A 25377-nucleotide genomic window follows, 5' to 3' on the forward strand; every position below is an offset into this window, starting at 1 on the left:
AATCTTATAACTGATGGCATGTCATAGTTTAATTATCAGTGTTTTTCATTCTTAGCAGTATATAAAATAATGACGCATCTTACAACTGGTGGCATCTTAGATTTGATGAAATGGGATAATTTTATTTCTATTCACTGTCTCTATTTTTTTTGTTGGTTTTTTTTTGAGTCTTTGGGGCAGATGTATAGTCTCCCCTTGTCATACTAGAAGACGTATCTCCTCTGCCAGTGTGGAACTTCCCTGAGTACAAGCTGTTAGCAGACTGGAGAAGTCCTCTTCCTCAGACTGGGGACCCCCTCAGGGCCGGGGCTAAGCTTCTCCCAACAACTGGTAAGTCCCTCAAAAAGCAGGACTGGTCCCCCTGTGTCCTTCTGCTCAGGCCTGGTACTTAGAGTCACAGCATCATGATAATTATGTGACTTACAGATGCACAGCCATTGGTCATGGATTCCGGGGGGGAGGGTGTGACCCCTGCTGCTGACTACCTGGCTTCCTGGACATGCCCAACACCCCAGCGCAGGGCCATTTCCCAGGGGATGCAAATCCATTGTCATAGCAACTGGATCCTGACAAGGGGTAAACCTGGGGGCCTGTGGGGTAAAAACGGGGGGGTGACTCCTGTGTCCCAGAGACAGCAGGAATGGCCTCTGCGGTTATGGATTATCCGTGTCCCAGCATTGCTTCGACGGTGCAGGGAATGGAGAACTGACCTACAATTCCGCTCCCTCGTCATAAAACGGGATAACAATGAGACCTCACCTCATTGTTTGAGGATTAAAGGAGACAGAGTGTATAAACGTTGAGAAAGTTGTCCCGCACATGGTAAGGGCTCAATTAGGAATGTAATTTATTGTTACTCTTGCAAATATTGTTTCTGTAATTCTCATAACACAGCCCGTCTGACCTTCTGCCTCAGATTCTGGTACAAAAAGCTCGAAGGGAAGAATTCCAAAATGTTAAAAATGGAGTGGACCTGAGGAATTAGAGTGTTTTAATTGTCATGTTTTCTCATTTTCCAGGTTTTCTACATATTTTATACAATAATTGAGGGGGGGAAGCAATAAAAGATGTTTAAAAAAACACATCCTTAGCTTCTTTATTAATCTCGTGGAGTCTTGAGTTGGAAGCAGTGCTTTCCACAATAGGCCCGGAGCTCCTGAGCCGGGGCGGCCTCGGTTACCTGTTGTGAGGATGAGTGGCCAGACACCAGCGAAGCAGTAGCGGCCACCAGCAAGGACCCGGGGGATGGAGCCACCAGTGTGTTGGGCATAAGTCTTACCACGTTGGGGTGTCTCTGTCTCTCTTCTTTGTTGCCTTGAGCCTACAACGACTGAGGCCTGAGGAGGGTGACAGGGTCTAGCCTTGAGGACTTCCCTCACAGGAAGATGTCACTCACCCTCCCCTCTCAGAGCCACTGTGGCAAAAGGACGCTGGCAGAATGAACAGGCAGCAGGGGTAATGACAGCTACCTCGCTGGGCACTGGATAGAGAGGGACTTCTAGCTGCACAGGCCCCAAAGCACGTCCCCAGGCCCCTGAAGCAGCAGATATTCCCATAACCCTTACTTTACAGTTGTGGAGGCTGAGATGCAGACAGGTCAGGTGACTCTTCACCCCCAGAGCATTTTCCTACAAATCTTGCTGCATTTTAGCCAGTCTGAGGCCTCGTGAAAGGAAAGAGAACAGAAAAGAGAGGGAGGAAGAAGAAAAAAAGAAAAGAGATATATGGAGAAGGAATGGAAGGTGGAAGACAGGAAGGACAAGAGGACGCAGGATAGGGGAGGTAACAAGGGAAACTGAGGCAGAAGGGGAGGACACAAAGCATTGAAGAGCTAGAAAATCACTACTTGAATCGCTAATCCCTGTTCAACCTCAGAATGGATTTTTCCTGAAGTCATGGAGCTTGGTTCTCCTCAGATGTCTCAGACATCAGGGGAAGGAACCCAAGCCAGGAGATACCTCTTGACTCCTCGTCCCTGACACTGGAACACTCCTGTTCCCTCCCATCCAGCAGCATCGGGCAGAGCCCTGAGCAGTGAGCTTCCTCTGAAGGGCACTTCCCCTACCCACCCTGCCATGTTTATGAAGGGACTGACTCCACAGCCCCAGCAAAAGAATCTGGAAATGAAATATTGACATCCTAATCCATTTACATAATCAGCCTCTTTTTTTTTTCTACTCACAATTTAAATAACTTATTTATTTAGAGATCAAGCAATGACTGCTAATGAATTTTACACAAAGCACGCTAATAACAGGGCCTGTGGAACAGAAGGGTAATCACAGCAGGAATTAGTTTTCTACTTAAACATCCTTCCTTTGCAACATATCAATCTAATGTGTCTGATATTGCCATTAACAACCAGATACATTGCTCAATTAAATTACAAAATGAGCTGCAAAACCCTCGTTATGTTTCGTGTTTAATTTGCACTGGATTCTGCCTATCTGGGGAGGCTTGCATTATTACACCCACTCAATTTTAATATGCTCGTGATGATTTGGGGTGGGTTAATGCAGCTGTCACCTACAAAATTAATGGAGGCAATTTTACAAAATATTAAATACCAGGCAGCCCATTTAGGTGGGAAACCCAAATGTTACCTGGCCCTTCAGTTGAACTTGTCTCTGTAGTTGATTGGCAAAGCTTGCTAGAGGACCGTATGGCTTTTGGGATTTCTCTCTGCCCCAGGATCATGGGCTGGGACCCAACAAGAAGAGTGGTTAGGATGACTTCTCCATTTGGGACATCCTGGCATTGAAAATTGGGAGTGCCAACGAGGCAGGGCACACTGGTGTTGAGTCCAGCCAGGTGGAGCCCTGAGCCTGCTCATCTACAACACTAAATGGGCTGTCTTCCTGCTCATGTGAAAGTGGACTGAAACAAAGGGGCCCTGCTCTGGTTCTAGGGTCTTCCGGCTCCTGTCCCTCCTGGTTCATTCTGAGTGTTTCCTTACTGGGGGAGATGGTGAGGATGGGAAGGTGGGCTCACTGCTTCAGTTCTTTCTCCCCCACTTAGGCCAGAGACCCAGTCTCTGACACAGTTCAGGGAGGGATGGATCCCCAAACGTAACACCCCATGTTCTGTGCTTGGGAAGCTCATGGAGACGTACACTTGTTCACAAAGAGATCAGGTCTGTCTTGAAGACTTCAGGCTAGGGGTCAGCAAGTCTGCGCTGACAATGACAAAGCTCTTTTCAGGCTGTCACTAAGGAGTTAGGCTGACTCCAGTGGAAGTTGGAGGAGCCCAGTAACGTTGGACAGAAGGACTCATTGGCTGATTCAGCCCCCATCCGTGCTTCCTGATGTTACCTGGGCCAGGAAGGCAGAGGAATGGCGAACAACCATTCTCCTTGCCTCACCTTGTTTGGGAAGAGTAACAAAACCCAGAGTCGGAGATGAAACATGGGTCCTCCAGAACCAGGCAAGGGTGTGAGAGCCTCTGCTCCCCGGCCCTCTCTCTGCTTGAAGACATGCATGTGGCTGAGAGTGTGAGGGAGGAGGCGTAGCCTGGGTCCTACAGGCAAAAAACTCCGTCTCTGAATTCACTGGCCACCAGACACACTGGTCATTGTTTCTCATTCTTCCTTCACAGCACCTTCCTGTCATCCTAGCATCCTTCCTCCTGTAGCAAATGTGCGCACACGGTGATTCCTCAGTTATGTGTTTGTGGATTACCCATTCTGCAAGGCTGGTTTGATCCCAGGACATGGGTGTCCTTGTTCAGTTTGCTTTCAAGCCACAGGCCTTCCGAGGATGCAAACTGATGTCATGATCCATTTGGCAGAACTCACAGTAGGCATAAAAATCCCCTTCTAGAAGAAATCGTGCAAAATGTGCAAACTGAGTTGGCACTCTCAGCTTCTTTGGATTATGGGTGCCATTACCTCCCTCTAAGAGGGCAGAAAGTAGAGAGTGCATGGTAGGTGCTCACCTGCTTCCCCAAGTGAGTCAATGTAAGTTCAGGGCTCAGGTCACTGGGCTGGGGGAGGGGGTACACTCAGCAAGCCAAGGGGCAGGGAGGATAAATTAATGAAACTCCCCGGCAGGAGGACTCAGAATACTTTCTGAGGAAGGAATGGGAAAGCTGGCAGGAGAATGCTGTGGGCTGGTAAACCTCAGCTGGTCTCTGCAAGGCTGTTCTGAGAAGGAGTGAGATGACATCATCCTTACCTGTCCCCCATGTATCCGGCTGTGCAATGGCATTGTCCAGTCACATGGTCACACTGCCCTCCATGGTGGCACGGACAGTCCTGGCTGCAGTTCTGCCCAAAGGTCCCTGGCGGGCAGGGCTGTGCGCACACAGCTCCCTGAAACAGAGGAGGGAGGACACAAACAAGTGGGGATTCGGAGATGCAATCCGGGGACCACTCTCTCCTGGAAGTGGCACAGCTGCTACAGCCCAAGGGTCCACCCATCCCCTCCGTGGGACTTTCTCCTCAATTACAGAAGCACAGAAAGCTGGATATCATGGCTCCAAAGCCCCATTTTAGAGACGGGAGACTGAGGCCAATTTGCTCATCCCATTATTCAGCACACATTTATTGAGTGCCTGTTGTATACCAGGCACTGTGTTAGACACTAAGAATATACACATATGAGTAAGATTCGATTCCTCCCAGTCTACCGGGGAGAGAGACAAGAAAACAGGTAACCCGAGTACCAGGTTCTAATTGCTCTCACACTGGTACACAATAAAGTGCTGAGGAAAAACAAGGAAGAGACTGTGATTAAACGTGTAGTCTGGAAACACATTCATCTCCATTCCTTTCCTAAACCCAGCTAACATGAGAGGAGAGAAGGAAAGGTATAAACCAGAAGGATAAAAGGAATGGGAGAAGAGACCGCAGAAGACAAGAGATGTCACATAATGGAAGATGGAAGAGCAGATGGAGGAATGGAACTGCTGAGGCTTCTGCTTTCTCAGCAAGGCTAAGCGCCAGCAAAGGAAGTGTGGGAAGTCATCAGGTTGCTCCGTAACCTCAGAAAGCTCAGGAGTCAGAGACACCAGGAACTGCAGAAGGCCAAGGTGCAGGTGAAACAAGAGAACTGTTTGAAAACTTACAAAAGAGGGAATTAGACCCCAGATGTTTTGCCCCTATTTCAAATAGCCAGGTGACTTCCCAAGACCGGCAGTTTCCTTTTAGACATGTTGACCCACATTGGCTTTGGACACAGGGACACCAAGCATAGCTGGGGGTGGGGGACTGTGCGAAATGGGCGTGCTGGGAAACCCTGCCTGCTGAATGAGCAGACTCTCTGCTCTCCTCGCTTGCTCTCAGCTCCCAGAATGTTCATTCCCAGATTATACTCCCTCTGGTAGGATTCTGGAGGACTCTTTTCTGGGGACACTGAGAGCTCAAGAGGAAAGACCTATGGATACTGATATTTGAGGATCCCATCAGCCAACAACCACATCTCCGCCTTCCCCCAGGCTTCCAACCAGATTTTCTGAGGCTCATGGTAAAACATGAGCAGGTGGCCCAGGATCACTACGTATCCGAAATGAGGCTCTAACATGAAAGATTCTAACATAAAGAAGACTTGTTAGAAGACTTCTAACAAGAAGGCTTTAACATGAAAGAAGACCAAAGCAGACAAATAGACAAAAGGAACAATGCAGGGAGCAAAGAAAACAGAAGAAAAGGCCTCTGTTATAATAAAAATGGATATCCTTAGGCAGTTAGATGAAGTATTTGTATCTGTGAAAGAACAGAGAGCTAAAAAGGGGGTAGCCAGAGAATAGCAAATAGTGCTTAAAAAGTAAATATAAGATGACAGAAATTTTAAAAAATTGCAATAGAAGAGCTGGAAGATAAAGGTGAATAAATCTTCTACAAAGCAGGCTGGAGAACGAGAGAGAGAGAGAGAGAGAGAGAGAGAGAGAGAGAGAGAGAGAGAGAGAGAGAGAGAGAGAGAGAATACAATAAAATCAATTAGAAAATAAGTCCAGGGGTTCTGACATCTAATTAACAGGGCTTTTAGACAATGAAAAAGAAAAGTGGAGGTGGGTAAATTAAATGAGAAATATAATACAAGAAAATTTCCTAGAATGGAAGGATGGAAAGCATTGGTTTCTGAACTGAAAGGGCCTATATAATATTCAGCACAAAAAATGGAAAGAGACCAACATTAAGCCCAATTGTTGCAAAAATTTTACATTTCTATGGATAAATAAATGAGTCTCGAAGTTTTTAGAAACTCACATACAAAAGATCAGAAATCAAAAGGTATTAGACTTCTTAACCGGAAACTAGAAGACAATGGAGCAATGCCTTAAAAGTTTTGGAGGAAAATAATTTCCCACCTAGAATCCTACACCCACCTAAATTAACATTCAAGTGGGGGATTCAATAATGACATTTTCAAATTTGAACAGACTCAAAAATTTTACTTTCCATGAGTACTTTCTCCGGAAGCTACTGGAAGATTTTTTTTTCCATCAAAAAGAATTATCCAAAAAAAAGAAAGACACGGGTTTCTGGAAATAGGGACTCCACAGAAGAGAGAGGTGAAAGGAATTCCAGGATGGTGGTGAAAGGAATCCTAGAATGACAACTATGCAGCAGGAGCAGAAGCAGGCAGGAGTTTGTGAATGTGGCCTCAAGATCAAAACAGAAACGAAAACCAAACTGAGAGATTTCTGACGTGTCTGACTTTATGGAAAGGCATTTTAGAGTTCTGCAGAGAGATTTAGGGATCAATTAATAACAATACATATGTGGGCACATGTACATAAACATTAAAAAATGATTTAACCAAATTGTAATAAAACTCCATTGAGAGGGTGAGGGAAGGGTGCCCGTGTGCACGTGTATGACAGAGGCGCATCTTATCCTACGGTAGGAAGTCAATAGATTCAGCAAATGTCTACAATGGCAAAGCCAGGAAATGGCAATAAAGCATGTTATGAAGAATTATGCAGGGAAATGCCAGAAGAAACTAGGAGATTTGAATATGTTTGCCTTTGGGGAGTGGGCTTTGTGAATGGGGCAGGGGATGACTTTCCCCTCCCTCCTGTATTAGCTTTGTGGTGATTAGATAACTTAAAATTATACGTATGAATCTTAGGTCTTTATCAAACAGAAGTCTGAACCTGCTCTTGTCTCCTGCTGCCCTTCCAGTCTCTCCTGCACCAGAGATAGTTACATCTCTTACAGAGATGAAGGATTCTCCCACAATTAATTAATCAATTAGTCCAACACATAATTATTAAGTACCAATAATTGCCAACCCTGAGGAAGCTAGTTTAGTCAGGAAAATCCTGCTGACCAGAGACATCTTTCAATATCATCCAATTTACTTGTAATGAATTAAGTGGGAGGCTTTTCAGCTCTGATTTCTCTTCCACACACATAGGTCAGACAGTGAGGGGCTGAGAGTGGGGGGGGCGGGAGGAGGAAAGGGAGGATTGAGGGGACAGAGGCAGCCGCCCAGAACTGTGAGATGAGTGCGTGTGTGAGGAGAGGGGCAGGGAAAAGCTACCAAAGGAGGGGTCCTTCTTCCTCCTGGAGGTGGTTGGGGGGTGCCCTGGGTGTGGCAGGAGCCTGCCTTTCTCACTGCACCCCGAAAGCTCTAGGGATTCTTGAAAGAAAAGAGGAGTCTTTCTGGACACCATGAGTCAGTCCTCTGCAGCCCTGGCCTGGAGAAGGACGTTGATCCTGACAAGATATTTTGAGTCACCTTGGGGGGCAGTGTTTATACCTCCTACCCCCCATCATGGAGCCCTGGGGGGCCCTCACGTACTTACACCCGACCCCACGCATACACACATGCACACACCCCATCCATCCTATTAGGCTGCAGGTTCCTTTTCTCTTCAGAGCTCCTGAGACAGGACCAGGGCCCCCTAAGGAGGGCAGGGGGAAAGTCTGGTGCAGAGGATACTGCCTTCCAACACTTTGGGGGAAATTAGGCATCCTGGAGACTTTTGGGACAGGTGGGTGAACAACTCTTTTAGCCCCACTCAGTAGTCAACTGCAGGCACCGCAGGCTCCTCCTTGGGTTTGAGCTACAGGGACCTTAAACAAGTTGATACCTTGCAAGGCCTGCTGCCGGGTGTGGTGGAAAGAACACCGGCCTCAAATCCGGTGCAGGACTTGCCCTCAAATCCCAGTTCTACCTCCTCCCAGATGACTGCAGAGAGTTTTAGGGATAAATTAGTAACAATACATATGGGGCCATATGCACATACACATTCAAAAATGATTGAACACGGTAAGTTATGTGATCATACTGGACCTCAGTTTCCTCATCTATAAAATGGGAGTGGTAACCTCAGGTCTCCCGGGTGGTTATAAGGATTAAGTGAGATTAGAAATGTGAAGGAACCTGACTCTGGGTGATGAACACACAATGGGATTTATAGATGATGTAATATAGAATTGTACACCTGAAATCTATGTAACTTTACTAACAATTGTCACCTCAATAAATTTAATAAAAAAAAAAAAAAAGAAATGTGAAGAAACCTAGTACAGTGCCTTAAAGAGCGGACCCTTAATTAATATTAATTTAACCCAAGTGGGTATCTGATCAGGTGACATTGGGTAGGAGCCCAGTATAACCTGGGACTGAGAAGAGTGGACGAGAACCTCGTAACTAGTCAATTACTGCTGGTTGGAAAAACAGCCTTTTGTGGGGAGGCAGGGGGAGAGGGCAGGCAGGAAACGTCAGTTTAAGAGAAGGCTGTGGCCTTATAGTTTCTCTCCTGTTATTATGAGCTAAGTTATTTCCCCCCAAATTCATATATCTTAACCCCAGCACCTCAGAATCTGACTGTTTGGAGATAGGGCCTTTATAGAGGTAATCAAGTTAAAATGAGGTCATTAGGGTGGGTCCTATTTCAGTGTGACTGGTGTCCTCATAAAAAGAGACTAGGACACAAGCAGGTACAGAGGGACAACCACGTGAAGACACACGGAGAAGACGGCCATTTACAAGCCAAGGAGAGAGGCCTCAGAAGGAACCAACCCTTCCAACACTTTGATCTTACACTCTGGCCTCCAGGACTGAGAGAAAATAAACTCTGTTGTTGAGGCCGCCCATCTGTGCTGCTTTGCCCTGAAGGCCCTATAGACGTGCTCTATAGACGACTGAGTGTGAGTCTCCACTTGCAGTGGGATCTCGGGCTGTGTGGCATCTAGGAGGTTGGAGATGAGGGGAAGCAATCATCCTGCTCCTCTCAGAACTGGTTAGACCAGTTAACTGGTTTTGTCAAAATCTGAAAACCAGCCGCACTTTAAGTGGAAGGTGGCCAAATGGAGCATAAAGGAGGGGCCAAGGTGGGGAAAGGACGCCAGACCATGCCAATAAGACAACTGCTTCTCCAAGCAGCTGAAGGCATTTCTAAGTATCACTTCTGTCCCAGACGGCAGGGATGCCCTCAACAAACAGTGAACAGCAGGTGGTGCGGGTGCCGTGGAGATGAGCCAGCCGACAGGCCAGGGCACGGAGCACCGTGAATCATTCTTCCCAAACCGGAGCGTCTGTGGTTGTACAACCTCAGCTCCAAACGCCTCTTTTTGGCCCTCCATGCTAACTGGTCCTGCACCCCAGCTCCTCAGGCCTGTCGTTTGCATGTGTGTGTGAGTGTGTCCATGCACATGCACGTGAACACACTGTATCCAGTCTCCACCATCAGATGGGAAGTCCTGGAGTGGGGGAGCGAGCATATCTCCTCCTTTCTCCACGTCTGTTGGCAGTGCCCTCTCATCATGCTGCTCACACCTGGTCTCTCTCCTCTGAAAGGTCTCAGAGCCCAGAAAAAGAAAGAAAATAATTCCCCAGGCTCTTGCAAATCCCCCTCCTGGAAGGGGCTCACCACAGCTGGGCAAGTGGAGTGTCCTGTGGGCACAGTCAGGGGCTGGGGGCCAGGAATCTCTCCTGGTGGCTCTTCTCCAGCTCTGCACAGTGCCTCATTTATTTGGGGAGCTGCACTGTGTGAGTTAGCAATTGTATTCTTCAGGTCTCGGAGTGTGGCTGAAGCCACCTGGGGGCAACAGGAAAGTGAAGCCACAGAGGATGACAAAGCAGGGCCATTCTGCCCAGCACTGTCTCCTTGGCCCCTGCCCTCCCTGGGAGGGGCCTCGGGCCTGAGATGCAGCTTCAAGATACTTTGACTCTGCATGCATAAGGGGTATTAATAATTCATACAAATCTGCAAGTTAAATGCTGTGTCAAAAATAGAAATGCAATTGTCTACAATAAAAAGTAAAAACCTAAAGTCCCCAAATCTAAAGCGTCTATTGACAGTTTCCTGTCTTCGGAAAGAACAAACCTGTCTCTGTGTTGGGGAGAAAAACAAATCTCTCCATATGTTGCCTTCCTCCCTTACCCTCTACAATCCCCGGCCTCCATCATTCTCTCCAGAGAGGCCGTTGGAGGCACAGGGCCTGCCAGTGGCCTCTCTCTCCCCACCTCCTCACCGACCTCACTGGCTGCTGCTGGGTCCCCGAGGACACAGCTCTCAGGTGCTGGGGTGCTGGAAGCTGGCTGCAGATGAGAAGGCCTTTCCAGAGAGTGGGTCAGGGTGGGAGAAATGGGCAGGTGTGAGACAGGTGGCAGCAGCCCCTTTGTCCTCAGAAGAGACAGACAGACAGACAGACGCCAAGGGTTGGTATTCAAGAGTCAGGAGACCTGGATTCTCGCTTCACCTCCCTCTTAACCAGCAGTGTGGCCTTGGGCAGATCACTTAGCTTCTCTGGGCCTCAGTTTCGTCACGTAAGAAAGGAAGGTATTGATTGACCAGTGGTGTTCAAACATCTTAACACTGGGAGACCCTGTTTGTATGTGAAATCTTACCTAGAACCTCAATAGAGAAAGTACGTAAAGTAAAATGGAGCAGGGTCCTAATTATTAGACTCCCTATCCCCACCATTACCCTCAAGAAACCCAAGGGTTCTGGGAAAAACAGAAGAACATGCCATGGCTCCAAATGCAGACCTGCAGACAGAGTTGGCTGCCTCAGAATCATCTGAGGAGCTAATTAAAAATAGAGATCCCCAGGCCCCAGAAGGTGTCTGGTGGAGCCTGGGAATATGTCCTTCACCCCAAACCTCTGTGACTCCGGTGTGCAGCCAGGTTTGGGGGCTGCCAAACCACATGACCCCCCCAGGTCCTTTATTGCTCTAAAAAAGTCTGGCAAATCTGTGCCTACACCAATGGGCCCTGCTCACCCCGCGTGACCTAGACGTTCCCAGCCTCCCCAGGTATCCTGCTCCTGCTGGCAGCCCGGTCCTCTCTGGCTTTGCAAAGCTTCAGGCCCCAGGGGGAGGCAGCCAGCTATGTCACTGAGCTTCCCCCACAAACAAGAAACAGGAAAGTCAGCCTGATGAGTCGCTGCTTCTGAGGAACTTGGGTCTGTGAAGGGTGAAGCAGGGCTTCCACAGGTGGAGCGTGTTGGCTGAAAGGAGGCTTGTGGATTGTCTGTGGCATCCAGGGATCCATAGAACAAGTACCTGTGGAACACCTGAGTTTGCAAGGCACTTTGGATATACCCGTCCTCATCTGAGTCTTCTGCCAACCACGGCAGCTAAGAAGGGCAGGCTGACTATTGTTATGTCAATTTTACAGATGGGAAAGCAGAGTCTACAGTAACTGAGGGCTTTTTTCAGGGTCAGCATTGGGCGTGAGAGCCCATGGCAACTGAAGTGAGTATCTATGCACAAGGATAGAAGCAATCTATGAGAAGAAGTCAGCTCTTTGGAGGGACCACAGACTTAGACAGGTTAAGCAAGTTGCCTTGGGTCACACAGCACTTAGATGGCAGCCCTAGGCTTCCAAGCTGTGTCTAGGGCAGTGTCTAATGATGCTGATGACCATAACTAGGAGAGAGGGTATTCAGGGCGGGAGAGGAATTCAGCCCTCCAGTGCGTGTGAGGCGCGCTCAGACCTCTTACAGTGCCCTGCCCAGATCCCGCGGGTCCACCTACCGTCCAGCCTGGGGGGCAGGCACACTCGCCAGTGATGTGGTGGCAGGTGCCCCCATTCTGGCAGGGGCAACGCAGCTCACAGTGAGCCCCATGGCTCCCAGGTGGGCACAGCTCCTCGCAGCTGCATGGGGAAGCAGAGGTGTTAGATGCAGCAGCATCAGCTCAGGTGGCAGGGCCCCAGTGCTGCCGGTTCCAATGCTCTAGGGCTTCCCAGGAATTACTGAGTTCACAGTTATGAACTGTACTAGGCCTGTCAGCTGAGGTGCAGTCCTGCTTCCTGCCAGGAGGGGAAAGCAGGGCTCAGATATAATGAAGTGGAACGCATGTGCTTTTAGTGTAAAGAAGAGTGTTCTCCTAGGCAGGGAGAGCTGAGGAAGCCTTCCCTCAGAGGGTGACATTTTACTTGAGTCTTGAAGTTGAGGTTAGTTTCACCAGGAAAATGGGAAGAACGGCAGAAGGAACAGCATAGGCAAAGACACTGAGAAGTGGACCTGGAATCTGGCCTTCCAGAATCTGCCTGGATGCAGAAAGAGGGAAAATCTGGGGCATGCTCCCCTTCCAGGCTCTGGAAGGGTCTCATGTACCATGACAGGCTTATGCGCAGGGACTGGGCACAGCTGAGGTGTGGGGGAGGATTTGCATAGGGTCTTGACCTTGGGCCTTAGTCCAGTGGCCCTGGCCTTTAGCTGGAGCTGGCCAGATATGGGGGCAGAGAACACTTGCAGTCAATGTGTCTGTGGCAAGAGTCCTTGAGTGTCCTAGCAGGATCTAGGGTTGTTGGGGGTACCACTGAGCCTCTGCTGTGTGTGTGTGTGTGTGTGTGTGTCCGTGTGTGAGTGTGTATGAGTGTGTGTGAGTGAGTGTGTATGTGTGTGTGAGTGTGTGTGTGTGCTTCAATCTTGCCTTTGAGGCGGTCACAACTAAGCAGCCTGGAGGTCCCCTGTCAATACAGACTTTTCAGGGAACTGGAGTGAGGGGCTTTTTGGGGTCTGAGGGGAGAAAGTAGGGGAAAGGAACAGGCACAATAAACTCCCCAAATCTATGCCTGCTATCTGCCCAGGGCCCTTACTCCTTCTGTTTCAAATGGCTGGAATGGCCAGGCCCTAGGAGAGCAGGCATTTGGGTTATGATCAAAAGAGAATTCCATGTGAAGGTCTGAGTCTTGACCAGGAAGGAACTCTTAGGAGGAATTTACTGAGCTCCTCTGTCCATGGTAGCGCCCATCCCTGCATAGACTCAGCTTGCACCAGTCACTCTGGCCCGACAAGCAGGGCTCTAATATTTTGGCAGGATATTTATCAGGACTATCCTGAACTTCCATCTGTCACCCGGCCCACCTGAGCAGCAGGTGGGGACCATGCAGCTGCCTGCTGAGAGAGCAGGTGGATCCGCGCCCCCCCCCCCCCCCATCTTGTTCGTTTTACTCACTAGACTCCGGTGTAACCAGGTGCGCAGAGACACTCGCCGGTGCGGGGGTCGCAGCTGGCGCCGTGGAGGCACTGGCACGGCAGCTGACAGCCTTTGCCGTGGGTACCTGGCGCGCAGAGCTCCTCGCAGCGCCAACCGCGGAAGCCGGCGGCGCACACGCAGGCGCCGGTGATGGGATTGCACAGGGCACCGTTCTGGCACTGACACCGGTTGCTGCAATGGGGGCCCCAGTGGTCGCTGTCACAGCCTGAAAGAGAGGAGCCGGTCAGGGCTGAGGGACCCAAGCACTCTGCTTGGGGTGGGGGTGGGGACCCGATGCCCAAGTGGCTTTCTGTACCTGCATCGCTCTTCCTTGGACAGGAAGTAGTAAGCGGTATCTGGAGGGAAGTTTTGGCGCCTCCTAACCTCCATCAGCTCTTCTGCTAAACCACCCAAATAACCATACAACCTAAGAAGCTTGTTTCTTCAACGCAGCTCCCAATTGAGGCCATTCTATTCCAACCAATGCCTCCCGAAGCCCCCGCTCCTGTATTGAAATTCTGGAACTGCCAGCTGTTTACTTCCCTCTGCCTTTGTTAAACTCTTCTTGGTTGGCTGTCTCTGTTCCTCTTAGCCAGGCCCTTTTGCTTCGGGTCTGCCACCCCTCTTCTCTGTGGCCCTACTCCCCTTCTTGGTACCTCCGCAGCCCAGCCCAGCCCAGCCCAGCCCAGCCCAGCCCAGCTCCCATTCTCTATCTTTCCCAACTATTTCCCTCTCATCCAGAAACTCATTAGTTTTCTTACCTCTTGCACCTCACTCTCCTTGAACGTGTCTTCTAACTCTGTCCCTCCCCTTGCTCCAGTTTTCTGCCGCCCTTTACTGTCTCTCCCTCCTGTTGCTTCTCCCTTTCAGTAATGCCTACATCCCTGCCCCCCTGCCCCCGTTGCTTCATCTTCCGTTCAATTTCATTACTTTCCAAGCAGCCAACTTCAGAAGAATCAGGAAAAAGAAGGTGACAGACAGCCTTCAAGATCTTTATATGTAATTAAATGTTTCAGAGTGATACCTTTGCAGAAACGCATACTCTACAGCTGTGGAAAGGGGCTGAATGGCAGAGCGCCAGGTAGGGCATCAGCCTGCTGTCACTTCCCAGCCTGACCCTCACCTGATGCATACAGGACACACAACAACAAGATGTCCTCAAACTCAAACCTCATTCACTCGAATCCTGGAGTAGGGCTGGGTGTGGAATTCAGGCATGGACAGGCACAACTAGTGTCCTAGGAGACGTACACCGGAGAGAAAGATTGCTCCTAGCTAAGGACGCCAGGCAAGCCTTCCTAGAAGAGAAGGCATCTGAAATGGGCTGTAAAAGATGGCTCATTTGCCTGCCTATCACGTGACCAACTGTCCCAGTTTTAGCATGGAAAGTCTTGCATTCCGAGAGCTCCCTCAGTCCTGGGCAAACTGGAAGGGCTGGTAAACCTACTGCCTGGAGACAAGGACATGATTAATTGGCCTTTGTGCCCCAGTGATTCTAGTGTTTAGACACTCAGAGAGGAAAGAGGGCAGGTGAGTGGGACCAGGGAAGGTGTCATTGGGGCAGGCTCAGTGTGAACAGAGATAGTGGCACTCAAGTGTTATGCATGTACAAGAGTACAAAGTTCCAGTGAAGCCAGTGAGTGGATCTGTGGAGACTACAGGGGTGATGGAGGAGTCACTCCATGAGCCCCACCAACTCCTGCATGTATCTCCCACTTGTGGACAAGGGTCACGTGATCAGTGTCAGGGAGACTGTCCATCATCCTTTAGTACATGGAACCACCCAAGGCCCGGAATCCCAATCATCTTATTTTGCTATCACCTGTCTTAATCTGTGCCCCAAACATTCACACACATAAACCGAGCTGCCAAATTATGAGTGAGCATAACCCTGAATTTTCCACCTGGTACTACAGCGAGTGAGGCAAAAATCAAGTCTAATAACCAAAGCAATTTTGAGAAAGAAGAACAAAGCTGGAGGCATTATGTTTCCTGATTTCACACTATATTACAAAGCTATGGTAATCAAAACAGTATGATATTGGCATAAAAACAGACACATAGATCAAGGAAACAGAATAGCGAGCTCAGAAATAAACCCATATGTATACAGTCAATTAATTTACAACAAAGGAGCCAAGAATACACAATGGGGAAAGGACAGTCACTTTAATAAATGGTGCTAGAAAAACTGGACAGCTATATGCAAAATAATGTCATACCATATCCCCAAATTAACTCAAAATGGATTAAAGATTTGAATATAAGACTTGAAACCATAAAACTCTTAGAAGAAAACATGGGTGGATAAGCTCCTTAACATCAGTCTTGGTAAATGATATTTTAGATTTAACCCAGCAAAGGCAGCAACAGCAATGATAAACAAATGGGATTCCATCAAACTAAAAAGCTTCTGCATAGCAAAGGAAACCATCAACAAAGTGAAAAGGCAATTGATCAAATGGGAGAAAATATTTGTAATTCAAATCATATATCTGACAAGGGGTTAATATCCAAAATATATAGAGAATTACAAACAAACTAAAGGAAAACAAAAACAAAAAACAAAGAAAAACAACCCAATCTGATTAAAAAACGGAAAATCTGAATAGACATTTTTACAAAGAAGACATACAGATGGACAACAGGTACATGAAAACGTGCTCAACATCACTAATCATCAGGGAAATGCAAATCAAAACCACAAGGAGATATCATCTCACCCCTGTTAGAACGGTTATTATAAAAAAGATGAGAAATAACAAATGTTGGCGAGGATGTAGAGAAGAGAGACTCTTGTGTATTGGTGGGAATGTAAATAGGTGCAGCCACTATGGAAAACAGTATGAAGGTTCCTCAAAAAATTAAAACGAGAACTACCACATGGACCAGAAATTCTAGTTCTGGGTATTTATCTGAAAGAAACGAAAACATTAACTCAAGAAGACATCTGCACCCCCATGTTCCCTGCAGCATTATTTACAATAGCCAAGACTTGAAGCAACCTAAATGTCCATAGACAGATGAATGATAGAAAATGTGGTATTATATATACAATGGAATATTGGTCAGCCACAACAAAGAAGGAAATCTTACCATTTGTGACAACACAGATGGACCTTGAGGGTACTATGCTAAGTGAAATAAGTCACGGAAAGACAAATACTATATGATCTCACTTATATGTGGAATCTAACAAACAAAAGCCGAACTCATAGATACAGAGAAGTTTGGTGGTTGCCAGAGGTGGTGTGGGGGTGGGGGTGGGTAGGCAAAATGGGCAAATGTGGTCAAAAGGTACAAACTTCCCATTATAAATTAGTCATGGGGGTGTCATGTACAGCATGATGACTATAGTTAATAATACCATATTATATGTTTGAAAGTTGCTAAGAGTAGATCTTAAAAGTTCTCATCACAAGAAAAAGAATTTGTAACTATGTATGGTGATGATGTTAACTAGTGTTATTGTGGTGATCGCGTCACAATGTATACAAACGTTGAATCATTATGTTGTGCACCTGAGACTAATACAATGTTATATGTCAATTATATCTCAATTAAAAAATTGACTCCAGTTATAGTCACAACCTCCATTCACACTGAAAGAGGTGCACAGGACAGAGTGACAGAATACCCAGCAGTCTGCCATCTCCCATCTCACTCTCTTTGGGACATACACTCAGTGAGTGGAAAGACTAGCAGAATTACCTCCTGTATCATTTCTCTAGCTCTTGTTGTTGCCAAGCACATATAGTTGAATTTGCATAAGTGTAATGTACATATGAGGTGACTCCATTGTGATAATAATGTTAACAACCACATTTGAAATGCTCACTTGTGACATTTAAACCCTGTAAGTTAGGTTTTATTATTTTTCCATTTTACAGATGGGGAAAAAGGGGTCAGAGGTGTTAAGGGATTGTCCAAGGTCACAGTCAAGAGCAGCCTAGGTCTCCTGGCTCCGCCTCTCTCTACTGTAGGTAAATGTGACACTTTCCGAGTGATGATTCTGAGGAGAGAAACTGAGAGGTGCCATTGGGGACAAGGTGGCAGCATCAAACCACAAGAGACACCATGTCTTCTCTCCTCTCACTGTGAACAACCCCAGGATCCAGAACAGGGGATCCCCCTCCCTGTCAGGGACCTCGTTACCATCCTCGGACCTTGGCTCTGCACCTAACTGCTGGAGTCCAAAGCCAGTTTGTCTTTGGTGCACCCCAGGGCACACAGTGATGCTTCGCTCATCAGCAGTGGCCTCTGTTCTCTCCGGCACAGCCAAAACCCAGTAGGAGGCAAAACTATACCTCTGATACGGGAGCTGGAACATTGTCACGAAGTCCATGCACTGACACTTGGGTGCTCACTTTCTTTTACTTGTCCTTTCAACAAACATTTACCAAATACCTGCTACTGCGTGAAAGCCTCCTGCCCCTTTGGAGTGTACAGTCCAGTGGAGACAGGGCTGCTGGAACAGCATTGAGGGATACGGTGGAAGGGCTCCAATAGGGGTCATTCAGGGCATTAGAGAAAGATACAGATGAGTCTGAACGAGACTGGGGGGTTTGGGCAGATAAACACAACGTGGCCTGGAGGAGGGGTGCATGTGGGGAATGCATCTAGGCAGAGGAAGTAATAGATGCAAAAGCTTGGAAGTGGGGAAAGTATGACATCTGAGAGGAAAAGGTATGTGTGTCTGGAGTGTAGACATTAAGGTGAGGCAGATTCCTGCACGGGGTCCAAAGGCTCTGTGAGCCACGTGCAGGGGTGTGGACTTCATACAAGGGCCGGAAAGCTCGGTAGGTGTTCTAAGCAGAGGACGGACGTGATCAGGTGTGGCTGTAGCGAGATCTCTGGTGAGAACAGACTTGTGGGCAGGCCAGATAGAGTGAGAGTGGAGTCAGGGGACCGGCCATTACAATGGGAGAGAGATGGCGGAGGCCTTGACTAAGGGACTCATAGCATTTGGAACGGACAGAAGGGGACAGATTCTAGTTGCATTTATGAGGTAGAAGCATCAAAGATTTAGTGATTGATAGAGTGCTGAGAGAAGGAAGAGGAGGGAGAAAGGTTGTCATTCCAGCTCTGGCTTAGGTTGCTGGGTGGATATTGGTGCCACATTCTTTATAGGAAGCACAAGGGGAAAAAAAATATTGGGGGAAGGAGAAAGAGGTTAATTTTGGTCTTTGAGGTTGAGGTGTCTAAGGGACATCCAAGGGGGCATTCAAAACCCATTCTCTTACCGCTAATGGACGCACTAACATTGGGGGCTTTCATTCTTCTACGCCATTCAACAAACATTTAGCAAGTACCTGACAGTGCCAGAAAATGTCCTGCCCTCTTAGAGGGTACAGTCTGCTGGGGACAGGGCCAGGGGAGCAGCATTTATGGCACACCGTGAAGGTGCAAGCATAAGAGCAGTGCATGCAAACACAATTCTATTAAGCCTGACAATCTGGGTTCTCAGCCCACAGACTGGGGTGTGTGTGTGCATACACACATGTATATGTTTGTGTCTACATGCACATATGTGTATTTTACAGGCCTCTTAAAAAAATAAGTTGCAAGAGCACTACATCGCAATAGGAAACCATGGAAACAAGCAGAAAACATTGTAGACTAAAAAGCAAAGCAACTTGTAGCCATGAATATAGGGGTACATAGCCCCTCATATCCAAACTGATGGGAAGATGTTACATTCAGTTTAGAATATTCTGAAGTGTGTAATCCATTCCACAGACAGTCGCCGCCCTCCGCCGGAGTGATTAAATTAAAAAAAAATTATGGTTCCCAGGGATAAGCTTCAGTTATCTAGAAAATCCACTTAAAAACACCTCATTCCCCAGTAATGACAGAAATGAGGCAGAGTTGCAGTGAGTCAATTATCTACTCTGTTGAAGGTGAAGAAAAACTATCATCATTAAAATTATAACAGGACTTTGTATTCTTTCACAGATAATCACACATTCTTCCCAATTTGGCCTTAAAATGTTACCCCCTCACACATTTTTTTTTCCTGTCATAAAAATGCTCTTTCCTAATTATATTTAGCTTTGGCTGATTTTTCAAGTGCATGGATTTTCTCTGGGCAGCTACTGAGGGCTGACGGGGCACCCAGAAATATATGGCCTGGCTTGTTCTGTTCCCTTCAGCTGACCACGTCACCAGCCAGTACATGTCCCTGCTGATCTATTCAGACTGGGGCTCAGGACTAGTGTGCTCCTGGCTCCCCATGAAAGGGGGTGGCTTCATCATTCCCTTCTCCAGAGACATGCTTTTAAATTTGTGACTACAGTTGATTGAGCAGTTAACATGTGCCAGGCCATGAGATAAAGGCACAAAGTAAATTTTCTCATTTAATTCTCACAACAATCCATTTGCAGTGGGTGCCATTATTATGCCCATTTTGCAGATCAGAAAACAGAGGCTCAGTGAGGTTAAATAGCTTATCCAAGGTTACACAGCTAGGGAGTGACTGAGTCTCTGAGCTCCTAACCCCTGCTGTACTATTGGATGTGGTCTAGTGTTGATAAAAGAGATGATGTGGACTTTGGCAGCTGGCCTGGGCTTAAACAGCCACTTTGGATAATTCACAAAGAGATGAGAAAGCAGAGGCTCATTTTTCACAAGTGCCTTACCCAGGGATTGGTTTATGTGTGAATGGTGGTCGTAGGTCCCAGGTTTTCCATGACTGGCCCAATTTCCCATAATTTTATTCTCTTCAGTTAAGAAAATTTATTTATTTAGAACTCTGTGATAAAATATGTATAACATACAGTTTGCCATTTTAATCATTTTTAAGTGTACAATTAATTCAGTGGCTTTCATTACATTCACAGTGTTGGGCAACTATCACCACTATTTCTAAAACTTGTTTATCACGCCAAACAGGAACTCTGGAACCATTAAGCAATAACTCCCCATTCCTTCCTCCCTTCTGGTAACATCTAATCTACTTTCTGTCTCTATGAATTTGCCCATTCTGGATATTTCATATAAGTGGAATCATACAATATTAATCTTTTGTGTTTGGCTTCTTTCATTTAGCATAACATTTTCAAGCTTCATCATCTTGTAGCATGTATTTTGTACTGTGCTTTTAGTACAGCATGTAGCATGTACTTGGTTCCTTCTTACGGCTGCATATAAATAGGCCACATTTGGTTTATTCATTCATCTCTTGATGGACACGTGGGTTGTTTCCACCTTTTGGCTATTGTGACTAATGCTGCTTTGAACACCGGTGTGCAGGTATCTTTTTGAGTCCCCGAAGGTCGTTTATTAAAGGCACTACTGGGTATTTATGTCTTTATTAACTTTCTCTGTTAGGAATAACAGCTTGGCTGGCCATTGATTTTTGTCACCGCTTCCATACAAGCAGGTTCAGGTGTCTTGCGTCCAATCTCCTCCGTTAGCCTTGGAGTCCCTGTGGGTTGCAGTGGGGAAGCTGGGGTGTGCCCTTGTTTACAGGATGCATAGTCTCACCCAGCATCCAGCCCAGAGCTGGGCACAGGATTCGCCGTCCGCAGTGCTGACGAGGGTGCTTGGTTCTTCTCCAGCAACCAGAGAGCCTCCTCCCAGCTGCTCATGGGGAGTCGCTTCCTCAGACGGTGGTTCTCAGCCTAGCTGCTCATCAGCATCCCCCTGGAGGCTGTAAACACTTATGCCTGGGCTTCACTCCTGGACATTCTGATGTAATAATGCTGATGTGGTGTGGCCCAAGTATAGGTTCTTTTAACAAGCTCCGCCGGTGAGAACTACCATCATCCTGGTGCTCTGCATTCTCACTGGTCCTCTCAGGGGATGGGCAGCAGGAAGAGGAGGGTCTCATTCCACAGACAAAAAGCCCGAGAGTCAGCGTCAGCGAGGAGGAAGAATGACCTTCGGGTCAAGAGGTAGGAAAGAACCTGGAATCCACTAACCTTGAGCTGCCCCAGCCTGTACTATGGGCCAACGCTCCCGTAGCTCCCCTTTAGCAATGGAAAGGCATGATGCAGTCAGAGCACCTCCCAGGAATGGCCCACGGTCCCCGAGTCTGCTCCCCATGCTCCCCATGCCCCCACCCACCGTGAGAAAAAGTAAGGGAGCTGACTGATGGGTCATGGGGTTCCTCCTGAGTTTACAAAGAAGCAGATTTTGTATGATTCCTGCTCTGTTGCTAAATGTTCCCACTTGAGAAACAGACCAGAGGGGATGGGGTAGGAGGTATGTGTGTCCTTGTGTGGAAAAGAAAAATTTGAGGTGGTTACCCAGACTGAGCTGAGCCATCGCTCAGCTCCCTATCTTTCCACCACTTAGACTGTTGGAATTAAATATTAACAGACCAAGGTGCCATAGATTAAAACCCAAATCTCCTGACATAGTCCCTAAGCCTAGTAGATGCCGACAGCACAGGATTATAATGATGTATCATTAGTTACTTAGTGATCCATTTATTACACTTGTTACTTCCTCTGTGTTATTTAACCATACTATCTATATCTCCCTGTGACCTCTGAGGGGAGGCGGGATTCACAGTGGCTGCATGGAAAGCGGGCAGCCCCTCCCTGGCCCACAGTCAGCTAGGGAGGCAGGGGTGGAGGGGTACACACCCACAAGCAGGAAGAACCCCCAACCCTGAGAGCTGTGTTCTCACCTGGGTGATTTCATTTAATCCTCTTACTAACCGGATGCCATTTATTCATACTTAGCCTTGTTCCAAAGAGGATTTGAAGCAAACAATGTAAGGTAAAATGATTACTCCATTTTTCCACTGAGAAAACTGAGGTTCAGAGACATTAAATAAGTAAATTCAGGTTTCTAAACCTCAGCACGATCAACATTTTGGACCAGAATATTTTTTATTGCAAGGACTGTCCTGTGCATTGCAGAATTTGTAGCAACATTCAGGCCCTCCACTTACTAGATGCCAGCAGCACCACACCTCAACAATTGTGACAACAAAAAATGTCTCCAGATATTAACAAATGTCCTCTTGGGGGCAAAAGCACCCCTGATTGCAAAAGAGAGTTGAGTCAGAGACTGGTTTTCTTACGCGTACGTGTTAGTGTTCACCTCATTTACCTCCCTCCTTCAACACACATACGTTTTATAGGTCAGGAAACTGGCTCAGAGAGGCTGAGTGACTGGCCTGTGGCCACACAGCTAATGCCCTGGAGAGCTAGATTTGAAAGTCGCTGGCCATGTTGATCTAAGGCTCTTTCCATCCCATCACATCAGCTTTTAGGAGATGCGTTAGGCTCATTTATTTGCTTGCCAAACAATTACCGAGAACCTACTATGTTCTTTTTTAAAATTTATTTATTTAATTATTTATTTAAAGTTTATTGAGGTGACAATTGTTAGTAAAGTTACATAGATTTCAGGTGTACAATTCCGTATTACGTCATCTATAAATCCCATTGTGGCACCTACTATGTTCTAGGGCCTAAGAGGCCCACCGTCAGTTTGAGAAACAGACAAACAGGAAACATTGACCCATCAAAACCTGAGATGACTGGAGGGGTGGTAGGGACGCTGCTGCTGGGGCAGCTACAACAAGGAAGGGTGCCCCACTTTCAGGTCAGGGGTCAGGAGGCCTGGGAGGTGGCAGGGTCTTGGGGGAGCAGGGCAGAAGGAGGGAACTAAGCCAGTGGGTACCTCAACATGCCCTAAGCACAGTCAGACCTTCAGCTCCTGACCTCCCTCATCTCCATCGCTGCAGCCTCGACCACAGCTCCAGGCAGCCAAGCCCATTTTAACCAGACATTACGTCACCAAAATATCAGGAGGGAGTGGGGAGACTCAGTAACACCGTTTTACCAGAGCCCAGCATCTCTCTGTGGATGGATGTGTCTGGAAACTCGCACTGGGCCCCTGCTTTACGATATCGCTGAGTCTGCCTGGGACTCCACCGTCAGGACTGCATTTCTCAGGGTCTGCAGGAATCCTCTATTAAAATTTACATCATCCCATGTTTGTGTAGGTGTGTGTGTGTGGGGGGGGGTGTTGTCAGTCACATCATGAGGCATTATTAGCCGTTAATACCCAGTTATCTGTTAATATCTGAGTGATAATTAGCAGATTTTAGAGCCAGATTAGGAAGTGTGTGTGTGTGTGTGTTAATCTGCTTATGGAAAGAGGAGATGGGAGAGTGTGAAAGTCAAAGTTATCAAATGTATCAACTTCACAGGGACTGCTCTGGATGTAGAATGCTACAGTTTTGTGTGGACAGCTATGGGAAGAAAACTAGGTGTTAGTTACTTTGAAGTACCTAACTTGTTCAATGTAAGCCACGAGTCCTCAGGATTGCTATAGTTCTCCCCATTTGACAGAGGAAGGAACCCAGCTTAGGTGTGGGTAGGTGACTTGCCTGTGATCTCACAGACAGCGTGATCTCTGGCCTATTTCTCAATGAGGGGCACTTAACTCCAGGCCCTTAAACCACAGAGCTGGGACACTGGAGTTCTTTCATACCTGTGCTCTCCTTGTGTGGAAAAGGATATTGAGGCTAGAGAGGGAAGGGACTGTCCAGGTCATTAGTGAGAGGCAGGCAAGGGTGAGACGCCAGGTCCAAGCTGAAGTCTCTGGGGCGTGCTGAGCAGAGAGGCTGGCGTGCCCTCCAAGGCGCTTGCCCTTTCAGAGTCCAAGCCAGAACTCATCATCACCCCTCTCTACTGTCAGCACCTCTGCCCTCTGCTGCCTCCATCTCTGGGATAAATGCGCCTCAAGGACCCCAGCACTTTTGTCTCGTACACTTCAGCTATGGGGTCAGTGAGGCCCATGGTGAGGGACAAGCTGGGGGCTGCCCCAAATGGACCCAGGGGTCAGCAAAAGGTAATCTGTCCTCAGCTCTGCTCAACCCTCTCCCCGCAACAGGCTTTTAATGAGGGCCTAGCTCCCAGCTGCCCAACTCCCTCTGATCTGCCTGCATCACTGCCTTTGAAGCTTCCCAGCCCCAAAGACCATTTATCTCCACAATTTGCCTAGAAAGCCTCATAAATCATGTCTGTGCACAAAGGAATTACCTCTTTGGAAGAGCCTTTCAAAGGCAGCCGGCAAAGACGCCACACCTGCCAGGGGGCCTCCTCATCCGCCCTGCATTCTCCCCAGCCTGGCCCCCCCTCACTTCCCTTTCAAAGCTCCCAGCAAACCCCAGGCTGCGGATGGAGAGGAGGGGAGGTTGGGGGTCAAAGGGAATTTGGTGAAGCTGCCCAGTGTGGGAGTGAGATCCCTGGTGTGGGCGCCAAGGGAAATGAACTCACAATCCAAGCAGAGAAGGACACAGGAAGGTCATAGGGTCCAAGCCCGGCTCCTGTGAGGAGTGAACTCATTGCACGGCCTTGTCTACCAGTTTCCCTTCATTCCACCTCCCTTCGACTTTCTTCAATCAGTGAAGTCTGGCCTGGTGGACAGAGCCTCTCTCGGGCTCTGTCATGGGCCTTGGGCAAGATACCACCCTTCCAGGCCTCAGCATCCCCCTTGGCAAAGGGACAGGGTTAGCCCAGATGAATGGGTGTCAAGCTGTGACTTATGGAGTCCAAAGAGGTCCTATGCTTTGGGTGGGGGTCCGGGCCATGACAAGGGCTCTCAAATCCCCTTCCCCCATTTCTACAGCTTTAGAGCTGTTGAATTTTCTGCTGGGTTCTCACATAAGTACAAAGGATTAAGCAGCTAAAGGTGTGGAGGGTGAAAACCTAATTTCTAAGATGCTGTTTGCCTTCAAAAGTCTGTGTTTAATTCCTCTCAGTCAGAAAGTTCTTCTACAGGTCTGACTGAGGAATTTCTTGCTGCAGTTTAAAGCAATTTCTTCTCCTTCTGGCATTCACTCCCTGAGCAGCCACTTCAAAGCCCAGCACTGCAATGAATGCACATGGGGAAACAAGAAAAGTGGTGCTCAGAGTCTCGGTTCTTAAGGAACTTCCTGTCTGGCACCGTGGTCAGCCCCCCACAGAGAATACTCAGGAAGCAGAAAGAGAAGCAGTAAAAGTGGAGGCCATGCAGAGGAGGCCCACAGA

At 47.7% G+C, this 25377-nt stretch overlaps 1 protein-coding gene across 15 annotated transcripts in view; it reads right to left on the reverse strand.

Moving 5' to 3' along the window:
- Nucleotides 1-25377, reverse strand: part of MEGF11 (multiple EGF like domains 11) — a 368267-nt gene that overhangs the window by 62472 nt on the left and 280418 nt on the right. For all 15 annotated transcript variants that reach the window (XR_012494704.2, XR_016020868.1, XM_088797313.1 and 12 more), the window contains 3 exons: nucleotides 13361-13607; nucleotides 11933-12053; nucleotides 4173-4309 (listed from right to left, as the gene is read on the reverse strand). Coding sequence is in view for 13 of the 15 variants with exons in the window: in XM_088797313.1 (XP_088653439.1) it covers nucleotides 4173-4309; nucleotides 11933-12053; nucleotides 13361-13607 (505 nt within the window). In the remaining 2 variants the exon portion in view is untranslated. The remainder of the gene's footprint in view (nucleotides 1-4172; nucleotides 4310-11932; nucleotides 12054-13360; nucleotides 13608-25377) is intronic.

The sequence above is a fragment of the Rhinolophus sinicus genome, chromosome 3, assembly GCF_057876585.1.
Source record: "Rhinolophus sinicus isolate RSI-liver-muscle chromosome 3, RSI-T2T, whole genome shotgun sequence".
Taxonomy (NCBI): domain Eukaryota; kingdom Metazoa; phylum Chordata; class Mammalia; order Chiroptera; family Rhinolophidae; genus Rhinolophus; species Rhinolophus sinicus.